The 22,209-nt window shown below is 45.8% G+C and overlaps 4 protein-coding genes across 11 annotated transcripts; 3 read left to right on the top strand and 1 right to left on the bottom strand.

Moving 5' to 3' along the window:
• The first annotated feature begins 258 nt into the window (after positions 1–258).
• LOC120948276 (mitochondrial inner membrane protease subunit 2) lies at positions 259–1,305 on the top strand. Its single transcript, XM_040364431.2, has 2 exons — positions 259–862; positions 940–1,305. Exons 1-2 carry the CDS (start codon positions 517–519, stop codon positions 1,170–1,172), a joined length of 579 nt encoding a protein of 192 aa, XP_040220365.2. The 5' UTR covers positions 259–516; the 3' UTR covers positions 1,173–1,305.
• A 144-nt stretch (positions 1,306–1,449) lies between these two features.
• Positions 1,450–2,315, top strand: LOC120948277 (DNA-directed RNA polymerase III subunit RPC10). Its single transcript, XM_040364432.2, has 2 exons — positions 1,450–1,671; positions 2,071–2,315. Exons 1-2 carry the CDS (start codon positions 1,531–1,533, stop codon positions 2,254–2,256), a joined length of 327 nt encoding a protein of 108 aa, XP_040220366.2. The 5' UTR covers positions 1,450–1,530; the 3' UTR covers positions 2,257–2,315.
• On the top strand, positions 2,297–3,425 carry LOC120948278 (threonylcarbamoyl-AMP synthase). The gene has a single exon (XM_040364433.2). It carries the CDS (start codon positions 2,297–2,299, stop codon positions 3,113–3,115), a length of 819 nt encoding a protein of 272 aa, XP_040220367.2. The 3' UTR covers positions 3,116–3,425.
• A 592-nt stretch (positions 3,426–4,017) lies between these two features.
• LOC120948272 (epsin-1) lies at positions 4,018–21,957 on the bottom strand. Of its 8 annotated transcripts, none has more exons than XR_005750939.2 (15): positions 21,773–21,942; positions 19,752–19,823; positions 19,538–19,567; positions 11,654–12,520; positions 11,013–11,266; positions 10,607–10,897; positions 10,294–10,523; positions 10,037–10,208; positions 9,658–9,969; positions 9,391–9,591; positions 9,142–9,310; positions 8,780–9,054; positions 8,616–8,708; positions 6,724–7,383; positions 4,018–6,343 (listed from the first exon to the last, which is right to left on the bottom strand). XR_005750939.2 is itself a non-coding variant. In XM_040364420.2 (15 exons), coding segments are annotated over exons 4-15 (2,577 nt in total). In that variant the 5' UTR covers positions 11,655–12,520; positions 19,538–19,567; positions 19,752–19,823; positions 21,773–21,956; the 3' UTR covers positions 4,018–6,274. The 8 variants fall into 8 exon arrangements, 7 of the variants coding, with proteins under 7 accessions (XP_040220354.2, XP_049462335.1, XP_049462334.1 ...); XM_040364420.2 differs by lacking the exon at positions 6,724–7,383 and adding an exon at positions 7,767–8,276 and having other exon boundaries at positions 21,773–21,956; XM_049606378.1 differs by lacking the exon at positions 6,724–7,383 and having other exon boundaries at positions 21,773–21,939.
• Between the last annotated feature and the right edge of the window lie 252 nt (positions 21,958–22,209).

Genomic DNA, 22,209 nt, shown 5'->3' with positions numbered 1-22,209 from the left:
GTCAGCTGCCGGCAGTGTTGCCAGATGCTCAAAAGAGAGGTCAGAGTTGAGTAGAACTGGTTTTTTTAATTTACTGAAAATCTGTTAAGATAAATCGAATATTGAACATTAAACCTAGTCTATAATATAATGTGATTCAATAAATGCAGTAGAAATTGCCATTGACTTTTCTTTGCATATTTCCCATTGACTTTTCTGCAACGAATTATCGCAATTCACACTCTCACTTGAGCACCCCTGGATTACACAACGAGTCGGCAAACGTCAAGGAGATTGTCAGCAAATTTTCAAAACAATTGTCCCACAATCTAGCCATCGGCTCTCGGGGTTTTGTAAGCAAAGTTTGTGTAGTTTTTAACCCAAAATTTCGTCATCCGGCAAGACCCGGACACACAGCAAACACGATGCAGCAATGACTAACCGTTAGACACTTGCACCGAGGCTGACAAACACAATACACACCACTAGTCCACCTAGGGGAGCAGGACACAGAGTGGAAGGCAGGGCAATCTCATAATGCGGTTCCCAACCTTCCTCAAATCGCTGCTGCTCGGTGTCCCGGTCGGGGTCACCCTGCTCGACTGTGTTGGGTATGTGGCACGGGTCGAAGGTGTTTCGATGCAGCCGGCCCTGAATCCGGATGCCACCGTCACGGATTATGTGTTCCTGTCACGCTGGGCCGTACGTAACATGGACGTGCAGCGCGGGGACATCATCTCGCTCATCTCACCGAAGGACCCTACCCAGAAGATTATCAAACGCGTCGTCGCACTGCAGGGAGATGTGATCTCCACCCTAGGCTATAAGCTACCGTACGTGACGGTCCCGGAAGGACATTGCTGGGTTGAAGGGGATCATACAGGTGAGAGCGCGAACGCGTGAGGGTTGTTTTGGGTTGGAATCTAATGAAACATATATATTTTTTTTAATTTCCCACAGGTAATTCACTAGATAGCAATACGTTCGGTCCCGTCTCACTAGGACTGGTAACTGCCCGGGCAACACAGATCGTTTGGCCACCATCCCGCTGGCAACAGTTGCCCTCGACTGTACCAAAGACGAGAGAGCCGATTGCGATGGGCAAACGGCCGGCTGCAGTAGCCAGCAGTAGATCCGTTAGCAATAGCAGCAGCAGCAGCAGCAGTAGCAATCCAATAGGAGAAGTGCATTGACTGAATTAATAGAAGAATGTGTTCGCTTTTTTTAAAGGAGGAATTCAGAACTTTAGATCCACCAACCAAGTTTGGGCTCTTCCGAAAGCTATTTTGTTAAATATATTTTTTCAATTTTTCCCCCTGTAAGATAGTTTTAATGAGTCGTTGAATTTTAAAAACAGTAAAAAAGATAACGCTAGTCCTTCCGTGCCGAAATGCACCGCCTGCTCGATATGGGATATCCTTGTTTGTCAGCAACCTTGGTATATGAAACGTCACCGTGAACTAGGTAACGTCAAATGAGAGTTGTGAAACGATTAGAAAAAACCACGTTGCTGAATGCTGGCGCTAGTTTAGTTAATAATAATCGTTAGTAATGTTGATGTTCTGTCCCACATGCGGTAATCTACTGCTGGTGGAAGAGAGCACCGACTCGCTCAGGTTTTCCTGCAACACGTGTCCTTACATCTGCAAGATCCGGAGAACTATTTCCAGCCGCATCTACCCCACGCTGAAGGTAAGCAATGCAATACAATGGGCGGAAAGGAATAAGAAGGGAATTTATGCCATAAATGAATATGTCAAACTAGCGGACCGAGAACCCGAGTGTTCGAACTATGCGTTCGGAGTGCGACTCCCGAGTGTTCTGTACGCGGTAATGGTTAATATTTGATTATTCCATTCCATATAAAGGCACATAAAATCGATATTCGAGTAAAAACAAGCGGCCTGCCGTAAAAATGAGTTTGACACATCTATATGCATTAAACCAATAAAATATACGTTATTTCAAATCTTATCACGAAATTCAAAAATCTAACGGATTATTCCACCCCGTTTTTGCGCAGTAGATTTGGATGCTTGTGAATCACTTTCTAAGACCCCCTTTCTTTCGGCTTATTTCTGTCCAACACAGGAGGTAGACCATGTGATGGGCGGTTCCGCAGCATGGGAGAACGTTGACTCAACCGATGCCGTATGCCCTTCCTGCTCACATAATCGAGCTTACTTTATGCAAATGCAGACCCGTTCGGCGGACGAACCGATGACCACGTTTTACAAGTGCTGCAACCAAACGTGTGGTCATAATTGGCGCGATTAAGTAAAAGCTGAAGCTCGTTTATACAAGCAACATTAAATCGATGTTTTCCAGCAACATTATTAGTAGTGTACTCACGCGCCTTGTAGTAAGCAGTATGAAACAAACACACAAACACAGGTACAGTACTCGTACTCGTCAAAACTATACAGACGCTAACAGAAAACCGTACACATTGCGGTACGCACCGAAAGATGTGAAGGAGCAGGAGTCGAAGGTAATATCGACTAACCGTAAGGATGCAAAAGCGATAGCAGTGGCAAAGCTACAGGCAGGTGAAGTGATTGCAATTCCCACAGATACCGTGTATGGGCTTACCTGCAGTGCCAACAATCCGGAAGCAATACACCGGTTGTACAATATTAAGGGGCGGCATGAGTTAAAACCCGTCGCCATATGTGTGGCCAGCATAGAGGATGTGCGGCAGTGGGGCGAAACGGACCATCTAAATGATGAGCTTTTGGGTGAACTTTTCCCCGGAGCGGTAACGCTCGTGGTGCGAAGATCGTCGAAATTAAACAATCCCGCGCTGAACCCGGGTGTGGCAAACATTGGCATAAGAATTACGGAAAACAAATTCATACAGCATGTGTGTGAAGCGTTTCAGCAGCCGATAGCACTGACCAGTGCTAACAAAAGCTCCAGCAAAAGCACTCTGAATGTGGAAGAGTTTAAAGAACTGTGGGGTGAGCTGGGGGCCGTGTTCGATGGAGGTCAGTTAGGTTTGTCGGAGGAGCAAAGGGCCGCATCCACGGTCATCGATCTATCCGAACCGGAGCGCTACAAGATCATTCGTTGGGGTGTTTCAGTGGAAAAAATTATTGAAACAGTTGAAAGGCATAACTTTCGCGAAGCGTTATAGTAGAGAGTCTGGTCTTATCTGTTTGTCATTTAATAACAGCGCATAGCTCGAACACACTCGAACAAAATCGAACAATGCTATGCACTTTCCCGGCTCTTCCAATATTGCAGTTACACTAACATGCATGGTTCAATAGAAACACTAATTAAAAAAGCAAAAAAAAACATGGTCCTTTGACCAGTAAAATCAAGCGTATCTAACCCGGCTTTACTTAATAAAATGTTAAAATAAAACAACAGGCACTAAATACGATTGCATGACGCATAACAATTGCTGCATACATACAGTACCTACAAGTAGATGCTTAAAACCCTCCCTTATCAATTAATCCTTCACAAATAATACCACAACACTTATAAAAAGCAAACAAGTGTGTCGATCAATAATAACAAGGGTTTGACGCCTACAGATAACAGGTAAGTATCATTGCTTCATGAACTTATACAATGCTACTACAGTGCTGTGGCAGCGAGACTAAAGGCAAAAGTGTCTCAAACCACTGATCAACTACTCGAACTTCTTCTTCTTCTTTTTGGTACAACAACCGTTGTCGGTTGGGGCTTGGTTTTCAGTGTCTTACTGGCTACTAACAGCAGGATAGTTAGTCCTACTTATGGGGGCACGGTCCATTTAGGGCTTGAACCCATGATGAGGGGTATTTTGCTAAGTCGTACGAGTTGACGACTGTATAGCACGAGACAACTGCTAAATCCAATTTCCATCCTTTTGCTCAATAATTTCTGCAGTATCGTCGCTTTTCTTTCTTCCGTAGCATGGAGTGAAGTTTTCGTTTTCCCACTCTTACCAAACACATCAACAAGCTCGGAGTGATCATCATCATCAACAGGTTTGGAGGACCCACTACCCTTTTTTTCAGCCAAGAGTGTCCTTGCCATGCCATGTCCTTGAAAATCAATTATTTGTTTATTCAGAATTTTAAAAATATATATATATAATTTCATTTGCTCATGTATATATAGTTTTTTTTGTTTGTTGTTACTTTTTGCCATTTTGTTTTAGCATCCTGTCCTTTTATCCCTATACAAACAATCGGTTGTTTTTTTTTTCTGTATCATTCTAAGAAAGGATGAAGAGTTTGCTTTCTTTTCACTAGACAGATACCCACGCTAGTGAACACAAAATTCCCAACACACTCGTTGGAGGTTCCATGTTCCATGTTTGCAATATAATTGTGTGACGCATCCGTCCCTCCTAACCCTTCCCTTAACGCATCGTGTCCAATTCCCTCCCCCTCCCCCCCCCCCCCCATTGCCTGGTGGTATAATAGAAAAAGGTTCAATACAATTAGCCAACCACACGACGTCCTCCGACGAATGACGAAACCCACTAATTTTCTCCTCCTCCGTGCCACTTACTATCATTGTTGTTCGATTCCTTTATTTTTAAATCATAGTCCGTCCCAACCAATGAAATAAGACCGGCCTTTGCGTTATCTTACGCTAAATAATACATTAAAGAGCAATGAAACGGAAGGAGCCAAAGGTAGCAAACAGAAATGGAAATAGATCTCAAGAACAGAATAGAACGTATAATAGCACAATAGTTTGCGCGAGCTTTGCGCCAAATCTCTTCCACGTGACACGAACTCTCGCCCGCGCACACACACATTTTGTCAGTTGTTCCAAGGAAGCAAATATAATAAATTAAACTGTGTACATTCATACTTCCTGGGGATCAACATAAACAAATACGGTGGACCTTAGGACATTGTCAATTTAGGAATAACCAATTCAACTTTGTCAATACAATAGAACAAAGGCTCAAAAGAAAGTACCCAAAGGAGATGCTGCTTTTGAGGACAATGTAAACTGTTAAGAAGGGAGCAAAAAAAAAAAACAAACGATGATCATACAATTTGATGAAGCTAGCCCTAATCTAGCTAATAAAAAGTGCCAACTTTCTGAACAACTTAATTTTCCCCGAAATTAACCTTCCGTTTCTTTTCCTAACCCGACAAACGCAAACAGGCATCCTGAAAGAACCTGTTTGCGCACAGACATGTTTCCCTCTTCCTCCCGGGGTTAGTGTGTTGTGGTATCAGTGTTTCATTTATCATTTAGTAGTAGCTGTAGTATTATTTTAAGAGCTTACACAATGTAGTCTCTCTCTCCTTGCGGTTCCATCGTGTTTTCATCTTCTTTCTTCAACTAGTATAAGGCATTTTTCATTAATTTGCATAAATTCTTCCTATCCTTCCTTCCATCCTACTTCCTGCCGGCCAGTTCTGTCGTTCTCCCGACACACATACACACACACATTGTTACAGCCGCTGCAGAATCGTTGTTTCAGTAACAAGTGTCTCGATCTCCCTCTCCTTTTTTCTTCTTTCGATATCTTCCTCTCTTTCTTCCAACAAATTGTGGAATTTTTTATCTGAAATCACGTTTTTTTGTTGGAGGAAACCATCGAGCGCGGTATAATCCAGTGAAGTGAAATTGGCCAGCCAGTACACCAATATAGCGAACAGAATTGGAGAATTTTTGTTTTGCTGGCTTTGTTCTCCATTCCCAGTGTTTCTGATCCATCCCCCCCTCAAGAACAGCGACTGCATTGATCGGTAAGCTTATTGAACTACGATTTCCGTTGCACAATTCACATGTAGGAGAAAGTTTGTGTGTATGTGTGTATGTAGATGTAAATGACTCAAAATGTGGTGAGGGCTTTTCCCCCCTCTCATCCTGCCAATTGGTTTTCTACACTCAATTTCAGATGCTTACGTTAAAGGTGATTTCCGGTTCCGGTTAGAAACGTAGAAAACTAGCTCGATGTATTCTATTCCTGTTTGCTTGGTTTTGCTTCACTACCCTATTCCTGGTTGGTTGGTTGGTTAGTGTGAGTTTAGTGTCGTATTGCCTCCTGGGTTCTGCTACTGTTCTCCCTCTCCATTTTTTAAAAACTTGGTTTGGTTAGGTTTACATTTCACGTTATCCGTGCCTTTCTTCTCACCGTTTTTCATCTACTACCCCCACTTGTGATTGTATCTCAACGCCCTCTCGGCGCTTGCTCCATGTTTCATACACATGACAAGCTCATTTCGATTGCACCCTTGCTAATGGTTGGGTCGAGAGCACGAAGGTTTTGCGGATGCTGCCAGGGGCGCACTGCGCCATGGACCTCTAGCTGGGTTGTGGGAACTTGTTACGAGAGGAATGGATTCGACGATTGAGGATTCATCCAGGGAGCGCTATTGTTATTGTTTAGATTGGCCTGCAAAGTGGTAGTACACAAGAACAATTTATTAGAAAAGGTTGTTATGATAGTTTATAGTACTTGAACAATAAGACAAAAAAACATACTGGAATTATAAAAGTGAAAATCTTTTTCATTGGCTACAAAATAGCATTAAAAAACAGTGAAACAATGTGAAAATAGAATGTGTTGAAGTTAGTAAAGGCATAATGGCAAACAATTAATATAAAAAAAAACACACAAGATAAGGTGTTTGGTGTAGAGAAAAAGATGGTAATAACATAAAACAATGCAAATGTAAATGAAAGCAAATATGAGATGAAATGCAAAATAGCACAACAAGCAATAAAAATAAAACAACACACCCGCCAAAACACACTGAAACAAAACAACTTTACCAGAAGCGAGCACTTTTCGCTACCGTAGGATACACGCACACACACTGAACGAGCGGGATAAAACAGACAGTTGTTGTTCCTCAGAGGTGTGGTACACGTGGTTGATGTCGCAGGTTCGATCCGGCGCCCAAACCCGTACAAGGGAATACAAACACATACGCACACACATAAATACACGCGCGAAGGAGGCAGCAGCTTGGGTTGTGTTGTAGAGAGAGAGACATTGATGGATGTTCTGTTGATGTTGCTGGGGGCATACCCGGGCATATACTAAAGCATACAATCACCGCACAAGCACAAGCATGTTACTGGATCACACTTTTTGTTTGTTTGTTTGTGGTGTGTGATAGAAGATTCAGCCCAAATCACCAAATCCCTGTTGCGCCAGCCAGCCAGCAAGCCCATGGAAGCAGCACACCCAATGAAGGTCCAATGCGCACAACACGACAGGATATTATTTAACGGACGATCGGATCAATTACTACCTACAGTGGGGGAAAGTGAAAGGGATCGAGGGAGGGAGGCAGTGGTGTGGATAGTTGGGATGAGGGAAATGGGTGAACGGTGAGGAAAGGTTTTGTTTCCGATTTAACACGCGCACGATTGTTAAGGGACGTTCTATTTTAGCGTCCATGCCCCATTACTACTGGACGTGGCGTGCTGAAGGTTTGAAATTTTAGAGAGAAAGAGAAAAATAGACGATCAATAGCAAGGTTACGATGAGCAAGAGCAAAATGAGTGTTGGAAGGAACATGTTAAGAATAGAGCAGAATATTAATTGGATAAAAAGAGAAAAGAAAATAAGAAGTATGTTATTGCATTGAGCAATCAAGCGATTTAGCGACGAAGAGAGATCGTTGATGTCTTCAAAATCTATAAAATCGAGCAGTTATTTCCCACATATTCGATGTAACGAAGTAGAACTAACAAATCCAATGCTACCACTGTATGACACGACTAACACGAGCTCTTTCATCTCGATCACTAGCGTTACAACCGCACAAGTGTGACGGCCAGAGGGCACACACTCTTCTACGACTCACGTGGTAATTGTTGTTAGCGTGACATGTATCAGCAAAGGTCGTATTATTGCCACCACCCTGACGATTGTCATTATGATTGAAAGCGTCTGTAGTAGTAGTAGTAGTAAAAGCCGACGTCCCTCCTCCACCAGGACCGGCAACATCGAGCGTATCGTCATCGACAGCAAAGTGGAAATCGTACAGCTGACGCAGTGGGCGCGTACTATCCAGCTGTGCAGCAGACAGATGTCGTTCGATGTTGCCACCCGGCGCTGCGGAAGGTGCCATTGCGTAGTTGGTGTTGAAAATGTCATCCTCGATGGTAACACCGGTATCGTTGAGACGACAGTCGATGTGTTCCATGTGAGCCGTTGGAGGTGGCCAATTTTGTGGCTGATGTTGTTGGTATTGCTGTTGCTGTTGGTAATCGGTAGCCGCACGTGCGTAAGAGGCTGATGAAAGCTCACTGTTTGCATTCACATCAACCGTTGGGTACGGAAAGTATTCCGTTTCGTCCTCATCAGCAGTTGGCTTTGTTGGAGTGTAATGAGTGATCACGTTCCAGTATATGCACCGTAAGCATAGTCGCAGGGCGCGACAAGGAAAGAAAACGAAATTATAGCTAATTCGCACAGTATGTCCTTCTTCATTACCATGCGTTTACGAGCCTAGCTTGCGATTAGTTTGATTTAACAAAAGAAAACCACACCATATGCGCACAGTTTTCAATGCGAGACAAATGCAATGTTAGTAGCAGTAACATTACACGCAAACACATGTCGCTTCTTCGTCTGTTTTGTCATTACTTTCCCATTTTTTAAACCTAAAACTCAAGACTAACGCTTTGTGCGTGTTTCCGTGGATACTCACTTGCGCTGTGGTCATGTTTGCAACCGGTGCCCACGGGTCCTGATTAAGCGTTACTGGGAACGGGGACTGTTTCAATTGATTGATGGACGGAACCTGAACCGAGGAGAGGATTACAGATTAAACACCATCCTGTATGATACGCGCCAACCGTCTAGGACACTCACCTGAGGTTGATTCTGTTGGAATAGGTTCTTCTGTACGGGTGCACCGGCACCGCCGGTTTCGCCGAACGGATTGTATGCCGCGGACGATGTGGCCGCTGCCGCCACACTGCCACCGCTCGGCATTGGTTTGATTAGATTGTCCAGGTTTACGAGGGCCGAGTTTTCGCCGAGGAACGATTGCGGTGTCTTCTTTGCGGCCGTCGACGCGCCCATGCTGGGTGAGCTCGAGTTCGTGCCGGAGGATGACAGTGGATCTAGGTCCCCGAGAAGCAGTGCTGGTGTGTTGTTGTTGGGACGGGAAAGTGGAAATGTAAGCAATTGGATTGTTCATTCACCCCCTGCACTGGGGAGCTGTCACTTACAACTGTTGTTATTCAGATTGTTGCTGGCGGCATTGTGGTTATTATTGTTGTTGGTGGTGCTGCCGCTACTATTGTTGCTTGCCGCCCGCTTGGTAATAATGTCAAATTCGTCCAAATCGGACACCGGTGAAGTGATAGCACCAACGGGTGAGGGTCGATTCATTAGAGGCTAGAAATAGAAGCAAGACAACAAAATTTCATAAGTTTCACTCTAATTCGATAGCGCTGTAGTGTAGCTAGAAGACTTACTCCACCAGCTGCGCCAAAGGTAGCTTCCAAATCTCCAACACTTCCCGTGGCTGAGTTATTGCTAACTGGAGCCCACGGATCTAGCTTAACAGCAGATGCGTTTGCCTGCCACGGATCACCACTGGCAGCAGCAGCAGTAGGCACGGGCGTGGATCGTTTATTCGCTTGCCAAGGATCGCCTGAAGCAACGCCCAGGGGAGGCTAAAAGCGAAAAGAATGGCGCATTTTAGGAAGGCATTATAACCCAAAAATCACCTTTAAACATACCGCAGTAGCTCCAATAGGGACAGCATTCGTTTTGCTGTACCACGGGTCCAGATTTCCATTTGAAGCTCCGGCACCGTTCATCATCATCGGTCCGGCGGCAGCGGCACCTGCACCTGCACCATTTTGCAACCATCCCTCAACCGACGAACCAGACGTTACCGAGGGCGATTGTGTGCGCGGTTGCCACGTGTCCGCTCCAAGCAGCGGAGGTTTCGAGGTGGATGGTCCCGCCGTAGGTAGGGCCGAGGCAGTGTTTAGCCACGGATCTACTACCGCCGGCGGAGATGACGTTCGCGACCAGGGATCCGTCGTCTGGAGAGGGAAAATCGAAGGGTATTAGTTATGATGCCACCAAACAGATGTATCTTGTTACGCCTACCGTCGGTCGGGATCCACCGGCAACGGGCATTCCCCAGGGATCGATCGTACCACTGGTACCGGAGGGACCGGCGAGCGGTTGCTGCGACGGGCTGCTTATGGACGCCGCTCCGAAAGAAATGTCCAACAAATCCACCAACGCGCTACTTCCTGCTGGGGGATCGCCGTCTTTCCTGTTAAAAGCAAAAAATGAACCAATGAGGCGTCTTTTTTCTGCCAAATCCTTAAGCCGATTTTTTCCACCCCTAGTGCACCTACTTGAAGTCCTGCTCGCTTTGGCTGAGTGCCAACTGCAATCGAACATCGTCGCTGCGGCGCTTTTGCTCCTCCTGTTCCGCTTCCTCGCGCGACATTGCCATCGCTAGCTGCAGCTGCAATTCCTCCTCGCCGACCGTCTGCGGTCGCACAAACTCAATCTCAGACACCGGCTTGCCGACACCGCTCGTTGCTGCCCCCGCAATCGGTTCGCCTTCGCCCCAGTTCGGTGGCTGGAAACGAAAAAGAGACGTGTGGTGAGTAAGCGGATTTTCCCCCCAATCAGTAGTCGTATTTCCTCCCGCCCTCCCCTTACCCTTGGGTCACGCTGCGTTGGGCCATCGATCGAACCATCGCTACCGAACCCGCTGGCCGTTCGGGCGAAACGTTCCTTCGCCTTCAGGGCACGGGCCCGCTCGTTCTTCAGCCGCTCGTCATCCTTTAGCAGCGATACGAGCTGTTTCGCCTTTTCGCGCACGTGCATGCCCTGATCCTTGCCCTCCTCCATGTACTGGAATTCCTTCAGCGTTTGGATGGCGTAGATATTTTCCTTGCACTGTTGCGCCACCTTCTCCGTACCCGTTTTGATGAGGTACTCCAGCAGTAGCTGCATGCGCGACATCATAAAAAGGGAGAGGCAAAGAAAGAGAAGAACGGGCCGTTAGTATCAAGTTCCTTTTCGAGTCGGTGCAGTAGGTAGCGGTTACCAGTGCCTAGCTTACCAGTGCCTTGTACACGTGCCGCCAGTTTTTGCCATGGTCGTTCATGCGCTTCCAGATCATCTGCATGATTTCGGAGAAGGCCACCACGTTGTACGTGAGGTCGGCAATCTCCGCCATGATCGTGGACGAAGGGCCCCATGGGTCGTTCGAGGTGGCTTCCCGCACCTTCACCTGCGCATCGGAGTAGTTGTGGGCGAGGTTCTTGATGTTGCGACGTATGCCAGCTACGTTCATTTGTGTGTCGGTTTTCCTCACTGTCAAGGGGGGGAGCGAGAAACGAAGAGAACAAAATTAATACCAACATATTGAAAATCCTCGCATAGGTCAACAGGTGTAATTTTCAACTAATTTCCTTTTGAATAAAGCCAATTTTTGGATTGATTTCAACCTGTACACTTACTTAACCCCGTCGCTTCTTGCGAAGGGTTATACATATTCTAGTGAAGCCAACTAACTACGGTCACCGAAAGCAGTTGACCGGAAACACACACACACGCAGTGGTTTCGTCCGGAGAAATGGTTCCCCAAGAAGGTAGGCTAATAATTAAGTTATGTCGTGTTGGACAACACGCAGTTAAACCATGCACGTAGGTACCCCGTATGCAAATCTGTTTTGCAAAAAGAGTACTGAACCAACTTACTTTTGACGTGTTGTCTGGCTCTGGCCTTTCCTAGAGTATCCTCTCTCTCTCTCTTTGTTGTGGGTTTACTTAGCCCTCCTGCTCCGAAGTGGGTACAAAGTGTGTCCTCGGTGCCAGATGAAATCTGGTGTCGTAATAAATTAAAATAAAACACGCACACTCACACACAAACACGAGCACTTTGCACGTTCGTTCAATACACTTTACACAATACACTTATACAAACGGATTAGTATACACGATGCAAATTTGTTTGAACTTTGCTATTCTTGTTCAATTTCTATTACGTGATCTCTTTATCTCTCCCTCGCTCTCTTACGGGTAGTTTTGGATTGAAAGCAATCTTTCTACTGCAGAATAAACTATACCATTAAACACTAATAAACACAAAATATAAATACAAAAACGCAGTAACAGAAACTCACAAAAAAACGAATGTCTTTGCAAACAAAACTAAGAAAAAACACAACACGATCGTGAAAACTGAAAAATGAAACCCCAAATACGGATACTACTACTTCTTCATCGGGTCGTCGTTGTTGTTACACAGCATGCCAAAGCTGCAGCAGAGTGGCACGCACACAGAACACACAACACACGCAATATGTCCTTTTTAAGAAGCAATTGCAAACGGTGACGGTGTGGAAGGTGATGCTGATGATGATGATGATGATGATACTGTTGATCCTAGTCAACAATCAGCAGGGTGTATCTCAGGACGTGTTTACAGCATTTAGGCAGGTGAGCACAACGTAGCAGTAGGCGGCGATGGCTGCGAAGGCAACAGTGTACCTTACGATGCGTGATTTTTGAAGAGTTCAGCCTGCGTCAGGTGGTTGTGCCGGTTGGTTAGGGGGGCTCAATTAACTGCATTTGGGAAGGTGATAAATTGGGGAAAATAGAACGAAATTAGAATGAGGTTGTGAGTGGAAACGTATGCTGTAAGTAGCAAGGAAGTGGTTATTTTGATTTAATTGGAAAAGTGTCACATAGTTTTATACAGATACCTTTCCAATCAATTCAAAATATTAATTTAAAAAAAAACTTAAAATAACACAAAATTTTTCATGTAAACCATTCGCAGGTCAAGACTTTCCGCAGAAAGGCTTTGAGACCACATTGTTGGACACCATTGAGCAGTTCAATGCACGTGCAGGCGGCTTCTTAAACCTTTGCACAATTCTCAGTTTCAGTTTCATAACGTGGTAAGCCACGACATCGTTTCCCACTGCCCCCTCCAGAAGCGCAATGAATGCATGCAATCGACCTCCGCAGCTTACTACGTGTACGAGCTGTTCTGCAGAACGCAAACCACCGCTACACTTTGACTTTGAACTCGTGAGCAGCCAGCCTGCCATTAGTGTACGTACAACACACACTGCATGAATTCCTTCTGCGCGCCAGGCGCATCGGACAGCTCAGGTTTCGGAGTCAAAGCCCTCCCCCGTAGGTGTGCTGAAGCAGTTCGATGCAGCAGCAAAAAGCCCCTACACCATGTGCCAGCCTGTATGTGCCATATAATAGCATCGAACGGTACTACCCACCACCATCAGCTTGGTACGAAATGCGCACCACGACCACGGTTCGTTGAGCAATCGGCGGCTATGCGCGCTACTGGTGTTGGCGGATTTTACTTTTTTCCCATTTCTTCTTCTATTTTCTCCAGTTCGATCTATTTCGCTGTTCCGCTTACGGGGAGCCGGAGGAAACGATAAAAAACGTTCCCGCATGAAAGCCGAGACCATTATCATTGTAAATATAAAATTCGCAAAGCTGGTTGGAGATAACACGGGGTGGATTGGCGAAAGAAATACCATAAAAAATGCTTGCCATCTTGATGTGCGGCGATCGTGTTTCTCAGGCTCAAGACACACAAAAAAAACTCAATATTTATTGCTCAAAGTGAGCTGCTGCTGTGTCCTCCAATCAGCAGAATTCCTAACAAACATTTCACATCCATAAACCATAAATCTTGTACTTGTACTATACAGCAAATGCTCAGGCTAATAAATGCCACGAGTACGAAGATCGTTTTACGCATCACACAACGATCATGAATTGCCGATATCTGTATGAAATCCTTCACGTAAACACTTCCCTTCGCTGCCGGAGAGACCACACAGGGTCACAGCAGCAGCAGCAGCAGTAGAAGCAACAGCAGCAGATCGTAAACAAACAATTAACATAGTAGCAAAAACTGCACACTGACAGCATTTCCACAGCATGCTTCGATACGCAAAGGGGGGTACACAAAAAACCCGTTTGTCTGGTTTTCTTCGGCGAAGGCTGAAACGATCGTCTTGCTGTACGAAGATCAGAAGGTACAAACGCGATAGAACTTGCGTATGCACAGGGACGGAGGACACACGATTCTTCTTCGAGTTGTTGTTGTTTTGTCTTGAAGAATGTAGTTCAGTAGAACACTAACGAACGTTCTCCCCTTCCTTTGATGTGTTTTCAAACAAAACGCAAACTCACACGGAAAGCCACTTCCTGTTCCTGTTTCCTACACACATCGAGACTGGACGTGATTTGACTTATCCAATACACACGTTGCTGTACACCAAGTCCGCCAGGTGATCGGAATGCTGGCCACAACAAACGGAGCTACTAAGGCACGAAGCTGAGTCCACACCCTTGCGACAATTAACATCAAACGCCACACAACACCAGACGCAGTAAGCGGTTATCTTCGCGCAAAGATAGCTCCGTTATCACCAAACGGCACCACGGTGTGGGTGGAAGAGCAAACCTTGCCTTGGTCTCTTTAGCTTTGTTTGAGTTCGTACGCTTTTTGTTCAATCTCGTTATTTCTCTGCTTTATAGAGAGACACATAAACACTTTACGTTTTAAGGTGATATTCGCAAAGCTTATCTAGAAGCGAACACTTTTGTACACACCGTTTGTACACACTTGCAGTAAATGACTTGCCTTGTGACACTTTGGATTCTGTGTGTATTTTTTCTAGAAGTAACTTTTCAAACTGTAGCAAGAAAGCAAAACTAAGGTTCTTGTCTGAGCACCGAAGGTAAAACAATCTTCCTCCTTACGGTACGCATCACAGTCGATGACTGACTGTCGCTGAGCGGATTCGCTGTCCTTGGCGTCAGGCTGGTAAACACAGGCACACACACACAAACACAGAACACAGCAGTTTGTGCTGCATGTTACGCGACAAACGATGGGCCACAACCGAGTCGACAAAGGATAATTTAATTTGCTGCTTTTACCATCACCCACCGTTGGGGCAGGACTTCGGGCATACGGGAAAGGGAGGAGTGGATTCGCGTGGCATTTTTTTACGTCTTTCTCCTAGCTAGAATATGCAAAAAAACGAAAGGGCCAGAGTGGGAGTGGTACACACATGTGACCACTTGGCTATGATGGTAACGTAAGAAGTAGCGCAAAAAACTGCATTTGTCCAGCAAAAAAAAAAAAAAAGGCTGCCCAACCAGGGAGGAGTTGTTTGGAAATTGGAACAGTTCAGAGCTCCAAGAGGAGCTGCAAAAAGATAACAAACAACAACAGATGTTTGATCGCGATTGGTGATCATCTACCCTAGAATGTTGAAGAATATACGGCCAAAGGATTCTGACTCACAACAAGACAGCAACAAGATCTACAAAAAAAGCATAGCTTCAACTTTAAAGCTTCTATAAATAACAGATAAACCGTTCTCGAGTTCTCCGTCTCCACTTCGACTGAACCAGTAAACAATGTTTCATGGACCGATTTTTACGATCGTAGCTGATAATTTAATTTGCATTCACTCTGGCTCTGGCTCCTTGCGAAAATCCACATCTTCTCCAGACGAGACCAAACCCCCCTCCCCCCCCCCCCACCCCCCCCAGAAGGTCGTCGTGTGCAAAGGGATCAAGTGGAATCTTGCTATTTTTTTTTCATTTTTTTTATCAGCCAACCTCTGTTCATCCGACCTGTTTCTGTTTCACTTCGCCAAATAATGCACTCCGTCCGTCCGCCCGCAGTCGTGCAAAACACACACAACGATGCCAGACAATGCACAATGTTGGTCCAAATAAGAAAGAAAAATGCTGGAAGATCATTTATATCTACTGACCTTATTTCTCGCCACAGTTTGCCTGTTTGAGAGAGATGCAAAGAAAAAGGCGAATGGAAACTTGAACCAAACTCTTGCTTGAAGATGTGGTTGAAGATAAGACATCATAAATGTCAGAAAGGTGGTTTACCCTTACCGATTCGTTTAACAGGATACAATTCAATAAACCCGTCGAACCCAAAAGAACAACCAACAAGGGCGCCAGCCAGCCAGTCAGCTTTCCACGCCAGCTCTATTTAATCCATCGAAACCGAACACTATCAGGTGTCTTTCCCCAACCGAGCAATAACCGAGTTATCCGATCGTTCCAAAACAGTGGTATAACAGTGTCCTCGGTATTCAAACACTCCCAACCCCCCCACCAAAAGGTTGACCGAAACCCCCTTCTCGATTAGCAGACACCATCACCATCTCCTGCCGTGTGACTAGAGCTGCACGTTGTTGGCCCAAACCATTCCCAATAATCCGCTAGCGTGGACCTCAGGCAATGCATAATTATTTATTGGCCAGAGAACTCCCACTCCCGAAACTCCAATGCGCCTCTTTGAGTGTGTTTGTGTGTGTAGTTTGTCCCTGAAGTTACCTTGCAGCACCCCTCCTTCCCAATGTTCCACCAACTTCCTACCATCCTTTGCTGGAGGGAGGTCGAAGCAGGCGACTATCTAATTACAAAAATCCAATCCCCCTGACGACGGGATTATTGGCCTTTACCGCCTGCGTAGAGGTGCAGGAGACCTCCAAGCGTACGTCATTGGCATTAGTAAACGGACACAACTACCACCACCACCACCACCACCACCATCTGTATCGGGTTGGGTTTGTGTGTTTTGAGGTGATATTTATCACCAAATCCAAGCGCATTTCCAAACCGATTTAACCACAAGCTTCTTATCAGCCCCTTCCCTTTTCGATATAGTGGCGAGCCGTGCTAGTGTCACTGCATTGCGAAATGTGCATTTTGGGAAAGGAAGGATGACTAATGCAAACAAACCATAGCCAAAATGGAGTCATTTTAAGGGATGGTAGATAAATGATCTCTCTTGCCACAGCGCACTCCTAGCTTCAGCACAACAACAATTATGCTTCTAATGTGCTTGGCGTGCTGCATTGGCGCCATCTAATGCGCAATAGTGTGAACAGCTCCGGGCGCTCCAGACAGCGAAAACGAACGTACTTTCACCAAACCTCCCTTCTTCCTTGCCCGGTGGGTAGTTTTTTTTTTTCTTCTCCTTCGTCAAATTTCTCTTCTTGCCATTCTACCGTTGGAGCTTGCTCAGCAGCAGTGTTATGAGGTGTTGCGTTTTTGGTCACGTTGCAAAAAGCATGACCAAAGGAAGACAGAGAGAGAGGGAGAGAGAATCGGAAGAAGCAAAAGTCGGGGGAAAATTAAAGCATATACACACACACATCCATACAAAAACATCAACAGCACATATAACATGATCGAAGAACATGCAATCAACCGCACCCTACTCAGTTGTGTGTTACGGTGTACATTATGTCCGTGTGAAGGGGCGTTAGTGGACTCCCTCTTTTTTGTTGCTGTGTTCAACACCTCCAGGGGATCCTGTCCAGGACAGCAATGTCACAGGGCAGGGTGGGGATTCATTCAATTTTTGCCAATTTTTAAAACCCACCAGGCAATATTTATCCGATGTAAACATGTTGTAATTGCGCTGGACAAGACCAAAGTGTCAGAAAGGGCCTGGCATAATTGAATTATCATCCGCTTGAGCAAAGGCCTTAAGGCGTTTTGCCGATTCTACTTGCTCTACTCCATCAACATCCACTAAACTGACCACTGACTCGACTAAACCAACCAGGAATTTTTGCTGCACACCGATAAGATACGGGCACAACACTACTTAAGCCTTCATCACAACCTACTGTTTGTGTCGGTTTGTGTTTCCACACTCCCGTTGGGCGCACAGCAGTATTGGTGATCGCTGCGAAGCAAATGTCTAGAGCGTTTACATTGCTATTGATGACAAACGAAAAATCGAAAGAAAAAAAACAAGCCAGCGCGCTATCAGATACTTGTTGCATGTCCCACGGTGACGGGTGAGAATGTCACAAACAAAGACGACAAAAGCTCCAATGACGTAAGCTGTCCCGCTTATCGGCTTTGCAGGCAGAAGTCCCATCATAGATTATTCGTGGAAAATTGAAGTCGGAAGTGGATGTACAACTCTTTCCGCTGGGCACGTTCACTTTTCATTAAATCCCAGTGCTCAAACCCCCAAAAATAAGAGAAGTTGCAAGGAACAATCCAACTTTTGCAACGCTCTACTTGCACGTACAGAATAACAGACAACCGGCGACAAGGGAGCCATTTTTCATCGGTTTCCCCAGCAACCCAGTCAGTCCGCCACGGCTCACTGAGATGGAAATTCCTCTCGTCAGACGACATAAACGTTCCACGTTCTTGTGCAAAAATGAAATTACCTTCAACGCCAAGCCAAGCTTCAAGCATGCTGCTGATGATGATGATGATGTGGATGACGCCGGAATGACTGTGACGCCGGTTCCCCACCACTACACCATCACAGTGTGCCGGTAGCTGCTCGTCGACTACTACACACTACACTCCTTTTGCACTGCAACTGCACTGTCTCCTCTACCCTTGATATTTGCGCGCTGCTACGTACGTGCTGCTCACTGGACGAGTAGATAATGAAGCAAATCGTCCACCCTTTCCCCCTGCTGCAGTATGACGCCCCCGGTGTGAATGCACACGTCGGGATGCATTTAGTGTCTATGTGTCTTTTCTACATTCTGCTGTACGTCCGACGCGATTCATTCTAGTGTACATCAACACTGTCCTGCTCTTCGTGTTGGAAGTCGCTTTTTGTCGCACTATCATGACGCAATTCCATCCTCCCACGAACGCTTTATTAGTTCAAAAGCGTAGAAGGTAGAGGACGAAAATGGAGTCCAGGACTCGAGGTGATTTATCTGATATGCGATAAAGTCGCATGAGATATACACCGTTCGGTCTGGTTTAGTCCAGTGTGGACACTTTAGCGCCCGGAAGAAGGAACTGCTGCACGGCCGGTCAAAAAACTTTAACCTCCACCGGGCATAGTAGCAGTAATGGGGTGGACCGCGAGAAGGTGAACCAGTTATGGCGATTGCCGCCGGTGCTCCTAGCGATCAGTTTGCGTTCGTGGGGCGAGTCAGTGACTGCCACACGATAAGTGGATTATTGATCGATCTCGTCGGCTCCGTTGGTTTGTGTTGGTGCACCAACCGAAAACAAAAAAGGCCCGTTTAATTGAAGGAACGCAAAGAGAATCTTTATAGCAGCCTTGCAATCGAGACGGAGTAGGCGGAAGTGTACGCACCAACAAGAGCAGACACACTTGACGTTTCTCAACACGTTGCGGCAATAAACGGCGGTCGCTTGCGTTTGCGTACCGTTAAGCGGAGGGTGCCGCCAGGAAGGTCTGTTAGCAGGTGAATAGCATTTGTATAATGAATTAATGTTTGCTAGCTGTTTCTTCCTCACAGAACTATAAAAAATGGGATTTTTCATTCTAAAACGATCACATTCTTCACAAACACTGGATTGTTCTGAATGATGGATCGAAGCATAACTGCCTTTCATGAGTCATGAACCATTCCTGGATGAGTCATCTAAACATTTCGTACATCTAACATGTGGGTTAGTTGTCGGAGCTTTATCAAAACAGAAAATACCAGTTGGAAGCAGTGATAATTTGGCTTATTGCAACTAGAACAAACATGGCATGCTTTAAGCACCACCGTCAAAGTTGTGTTCGAACATTAAAAGTGACCCACTTACCTTCGCATTAAACCAAAGCGGAGCGCCACACTTTCAAATCGATCCGTACAGACATGTATTAATAGGAATTTGAACTAAATTTTCGATTGGTTTCAATTGTATAAAACAAACACAGCCCACACCACATGGGGCACACACACACACACAGACACACAGACACACAAACAGAATGCAAACAACAAGCACACACACAGACGCTTTGAAGCACACTTACAGGATGTAAGCTGTTTTAGTTACAATCAATCTGGCTGCTGATTCAGTGCAAACACTCAATCAAACAAAAAATCTGCATCAAAGGGGGGGGGGGGGGGGTGAATTTAGAAAGAAAATAGAATCATTGCGTAAAATTACTATTTCCACCTCGCGCATCCCCATTGAAAACAAACGAAATACAACTTTTACACCGCGCACTAGCACAAACACAGACACGTTCATACACTACTTCGTTCGCTCCGGAAAGGAATGAATGAAAGTAGCGAGATCCGTTCTACGAAAGACACAGACACACACACAACCGGTCCCTCCCAGGCAGTTCACGCGCGCATTCACTGTTGTCCTTGAAAAACGTCGTCGTCTTCACCGCCGAAGCCGTTGTCGCGTTGTGGTTGTTTTTGTTATGCTCTCGCTTTGTCGGCATTTTCTTCGCTTATTTTACCTTTTGCTTAAAAAATACACCCCTTTGCTTTGCTTCTACTCTGCTTCCCTGGGTTCTTTGTGTATCTAGGTAACTGTCACACGCACAAAAGACACTTCCGTCCGTCTCTCTGTGTTGTCAGGGGAGCGCTGGTGCTGGTGCAGCAGGCGATGCTGTTAATGCCTACGCCGAGATTCATCAAACAGCACATTCCACAGATGTACACATTCACACACACCAAAACACACACACATACGCAAACAGGCACATGGAATGTATCGCAGATGTGGAGTTTTATGCTGCGTTGAGTCAATGCTCGCTTTCATCGGCCAGCTGCGCCTGCCGCACCATTTAGTGTTATTCACTTGCCTTGTTTTGGGGCTCTCTACGTTCCATATACACTCCAATTGTTACTTTGTGGTAATCGACACTGTGTGTTTCGGCTTCTAGACGCTTCCACCCCTCCAAGGAACCATTACTAATAGCACTTAGCGGCCCGCAGTTGGGGTAAAAACATACACACACACACACACAATCATTCTGGTACACTCTGATTTGTGTCGTACTATCGTGTAGCTACAGCTGGATAGTATGTATGCACAATCAATCACTACTTTTTGTGCTCTTTCAGTTGTCTCCATCTCTTCCTACTTCTTGCTTCCTACTGGGATTCCCAATGCGACTAGCGGCAAACTTCCGTTCTTGTGTTTGAGCAACAAAGTCACCCATCATGCCCTTTGATGTTGCTGTGCTCGCCACAAATCAATTTCCGTTCTGTTGATGTAGAAATTCAGGGACCTTCTCACGTTCATTTGCTTCCGTTCGTCGTGATCGTGATGACTTGCAGCCACCACCACCACCACCACCACCAGCACATCCTACGCTCTCATCATCTTCGTCTCCACCACACATCTGCCGAGGCAGCCTCCGTTCAGTATTTACCCACTGCCACAACGAATGGAATGCAACGCAACCTCTTCTTCTGGGAGGAGACTGACGGATGATCAGATTTCTTCACTATTTTTGTGTGGTACAGCTTAAGCCAGCCTAAAACTAGCTTTCTGACACCCTTTGAATTTAAAATCACCACCCATTGGAGGCAGCTCCAGTTTGACTTTAGTTTAAACCAGGCAGCAATCTTTCCATTTAGCTGCACCTCACACTACCCTCGCACGACCGACCACCCTCCCTCCAATAACAAACGCACCCCCGGATGGAGGGGGTTACTTCCGTTCCGTTCTCCTCAAACCCCTCTTCCCATATCGCGCCCACCCTTAACCGTGTGCAGGACATCAGTTTGGATAAGCGCAATTTCTAACTTTCTTTCTGTTTTTGCGTGCCTGTTCAGTTCGGTTCCGCAAAGGCAGTAGCAGCTTTCACATCGCGTCGCCTACTTTGCAACACCACCCCGAGAATTACGCACAGACACTACCACACACACACAGACACATACACACACCACACACACATGATCGTGTAAATACGAAATGGGAAATGTTTCTCGTAATTTCTTTTCCACCTTCACAGGCCATTCGCGTACGCAAATACACTTTTTAACACATCTGCCTCTACTCTACAGCTTCACCAGCCTGTTACAATACCGTACGATAAATCCGTGCCGATTTAACGCTGCGTAACGTTACTATTGGTGCATTTGCTCAGCGACAGCAGTCCACTCTGTGTACCTTTTCGTGTCGTTTTCTAGCCCAGTGCTGCGCTAAGGGTTGCACACACTCCCTTTCTTGTTGCTGCTGTTACTTTTTTACTCTCTTTTGCGGACGTTTTCTAATGGTAGTGGTGGCTTTTGCTTGCCCATTCATACGGAACGATACACACGCACACAAGCGCGCAGCCTGCCCTGCCATCCAGCGTGGCTGAAGCAAAAGTCAAACTGTTTTCAGTGCTTAGTTGAGTTCACCAACAGCTCGAACCGTTTGGCACGGATATCGTTTCCGATAGTAAATGTTTCCCGAACGTTTTGAAGTTGCAGTTTTGTATCGTCTTTGTTTAACTTTTGGTTGCATTGCATGCATTTAAT

The sequence above is a fragment of the Anopheles coluzzii genome, chromosome 2 (assembly GCF_943734685.1).
Source record: "Anopheles coluzzii chromosome 2, AcolN3, whole genome shotgun sequence".
NCBI classification, from domain to species: Eukaryota; Metazoa; Arthropoda; class Insecta; order Diptera; family Culicidae; genus Anopheles; species Anopheles coluzzii.
This window is presented reverse-complemented; position numbering and strand designations above follow the sequence as displayed.

Bases quoted from the DNA above. Each gene is read 5' to 3' on its own strand.
- LOC120948276 (XM_040364431.2), top strand. From the start codon at position 517: ATGCGGTTCCCAACCTTCCTCAAATCGCTGCTGCTCGGTGTCCCGGTC. The intron at 863-939 runs GTGAGAGCGCGA...AATTTCCCACAG, and splicing joins GGTTGAAGGGGATCATACAG to GTAATTCACTAGATAGCAAT.
- LOC120948277 (XM_040364432.2), top strand. From the start codon at position 1,531: ATGTTGATGTTCTGTCCCACATGCGGTAATCTACTGCTGGTGGAAGAG. The intron at 1,672-2,070 runs GTAAGCAATGCA...TGTCCAACACAG, and splicing joins GCATCTACCCCACGCTGAAG to GAGGTAGACCATGTGATGGG.
- LOC120948278 (XM_040364433.2), top strand. From the start codon at position 2,297: ATGTTTTCCAGCAACATTATTAGTAGTGTACTCACGCGCCTTGTAGTA.
- LOC120948272 (XM_040364420.2), bottom strand. The intron at 10,898-11,012 runs GTAAGCTAGGCA...TCGCGCATGCAG, and splicing joins GGCACGTGTACAAGGCACTG to CTACTGCTGGAGTACCTCAT. The intron at 9,970-10,036 runs GTAGGCGTAACA...TTCCCTCTCCAG, and splicing joins CCGGTGGATCCCGACCGACG to ACGACGGATCCCTGGTCGCG.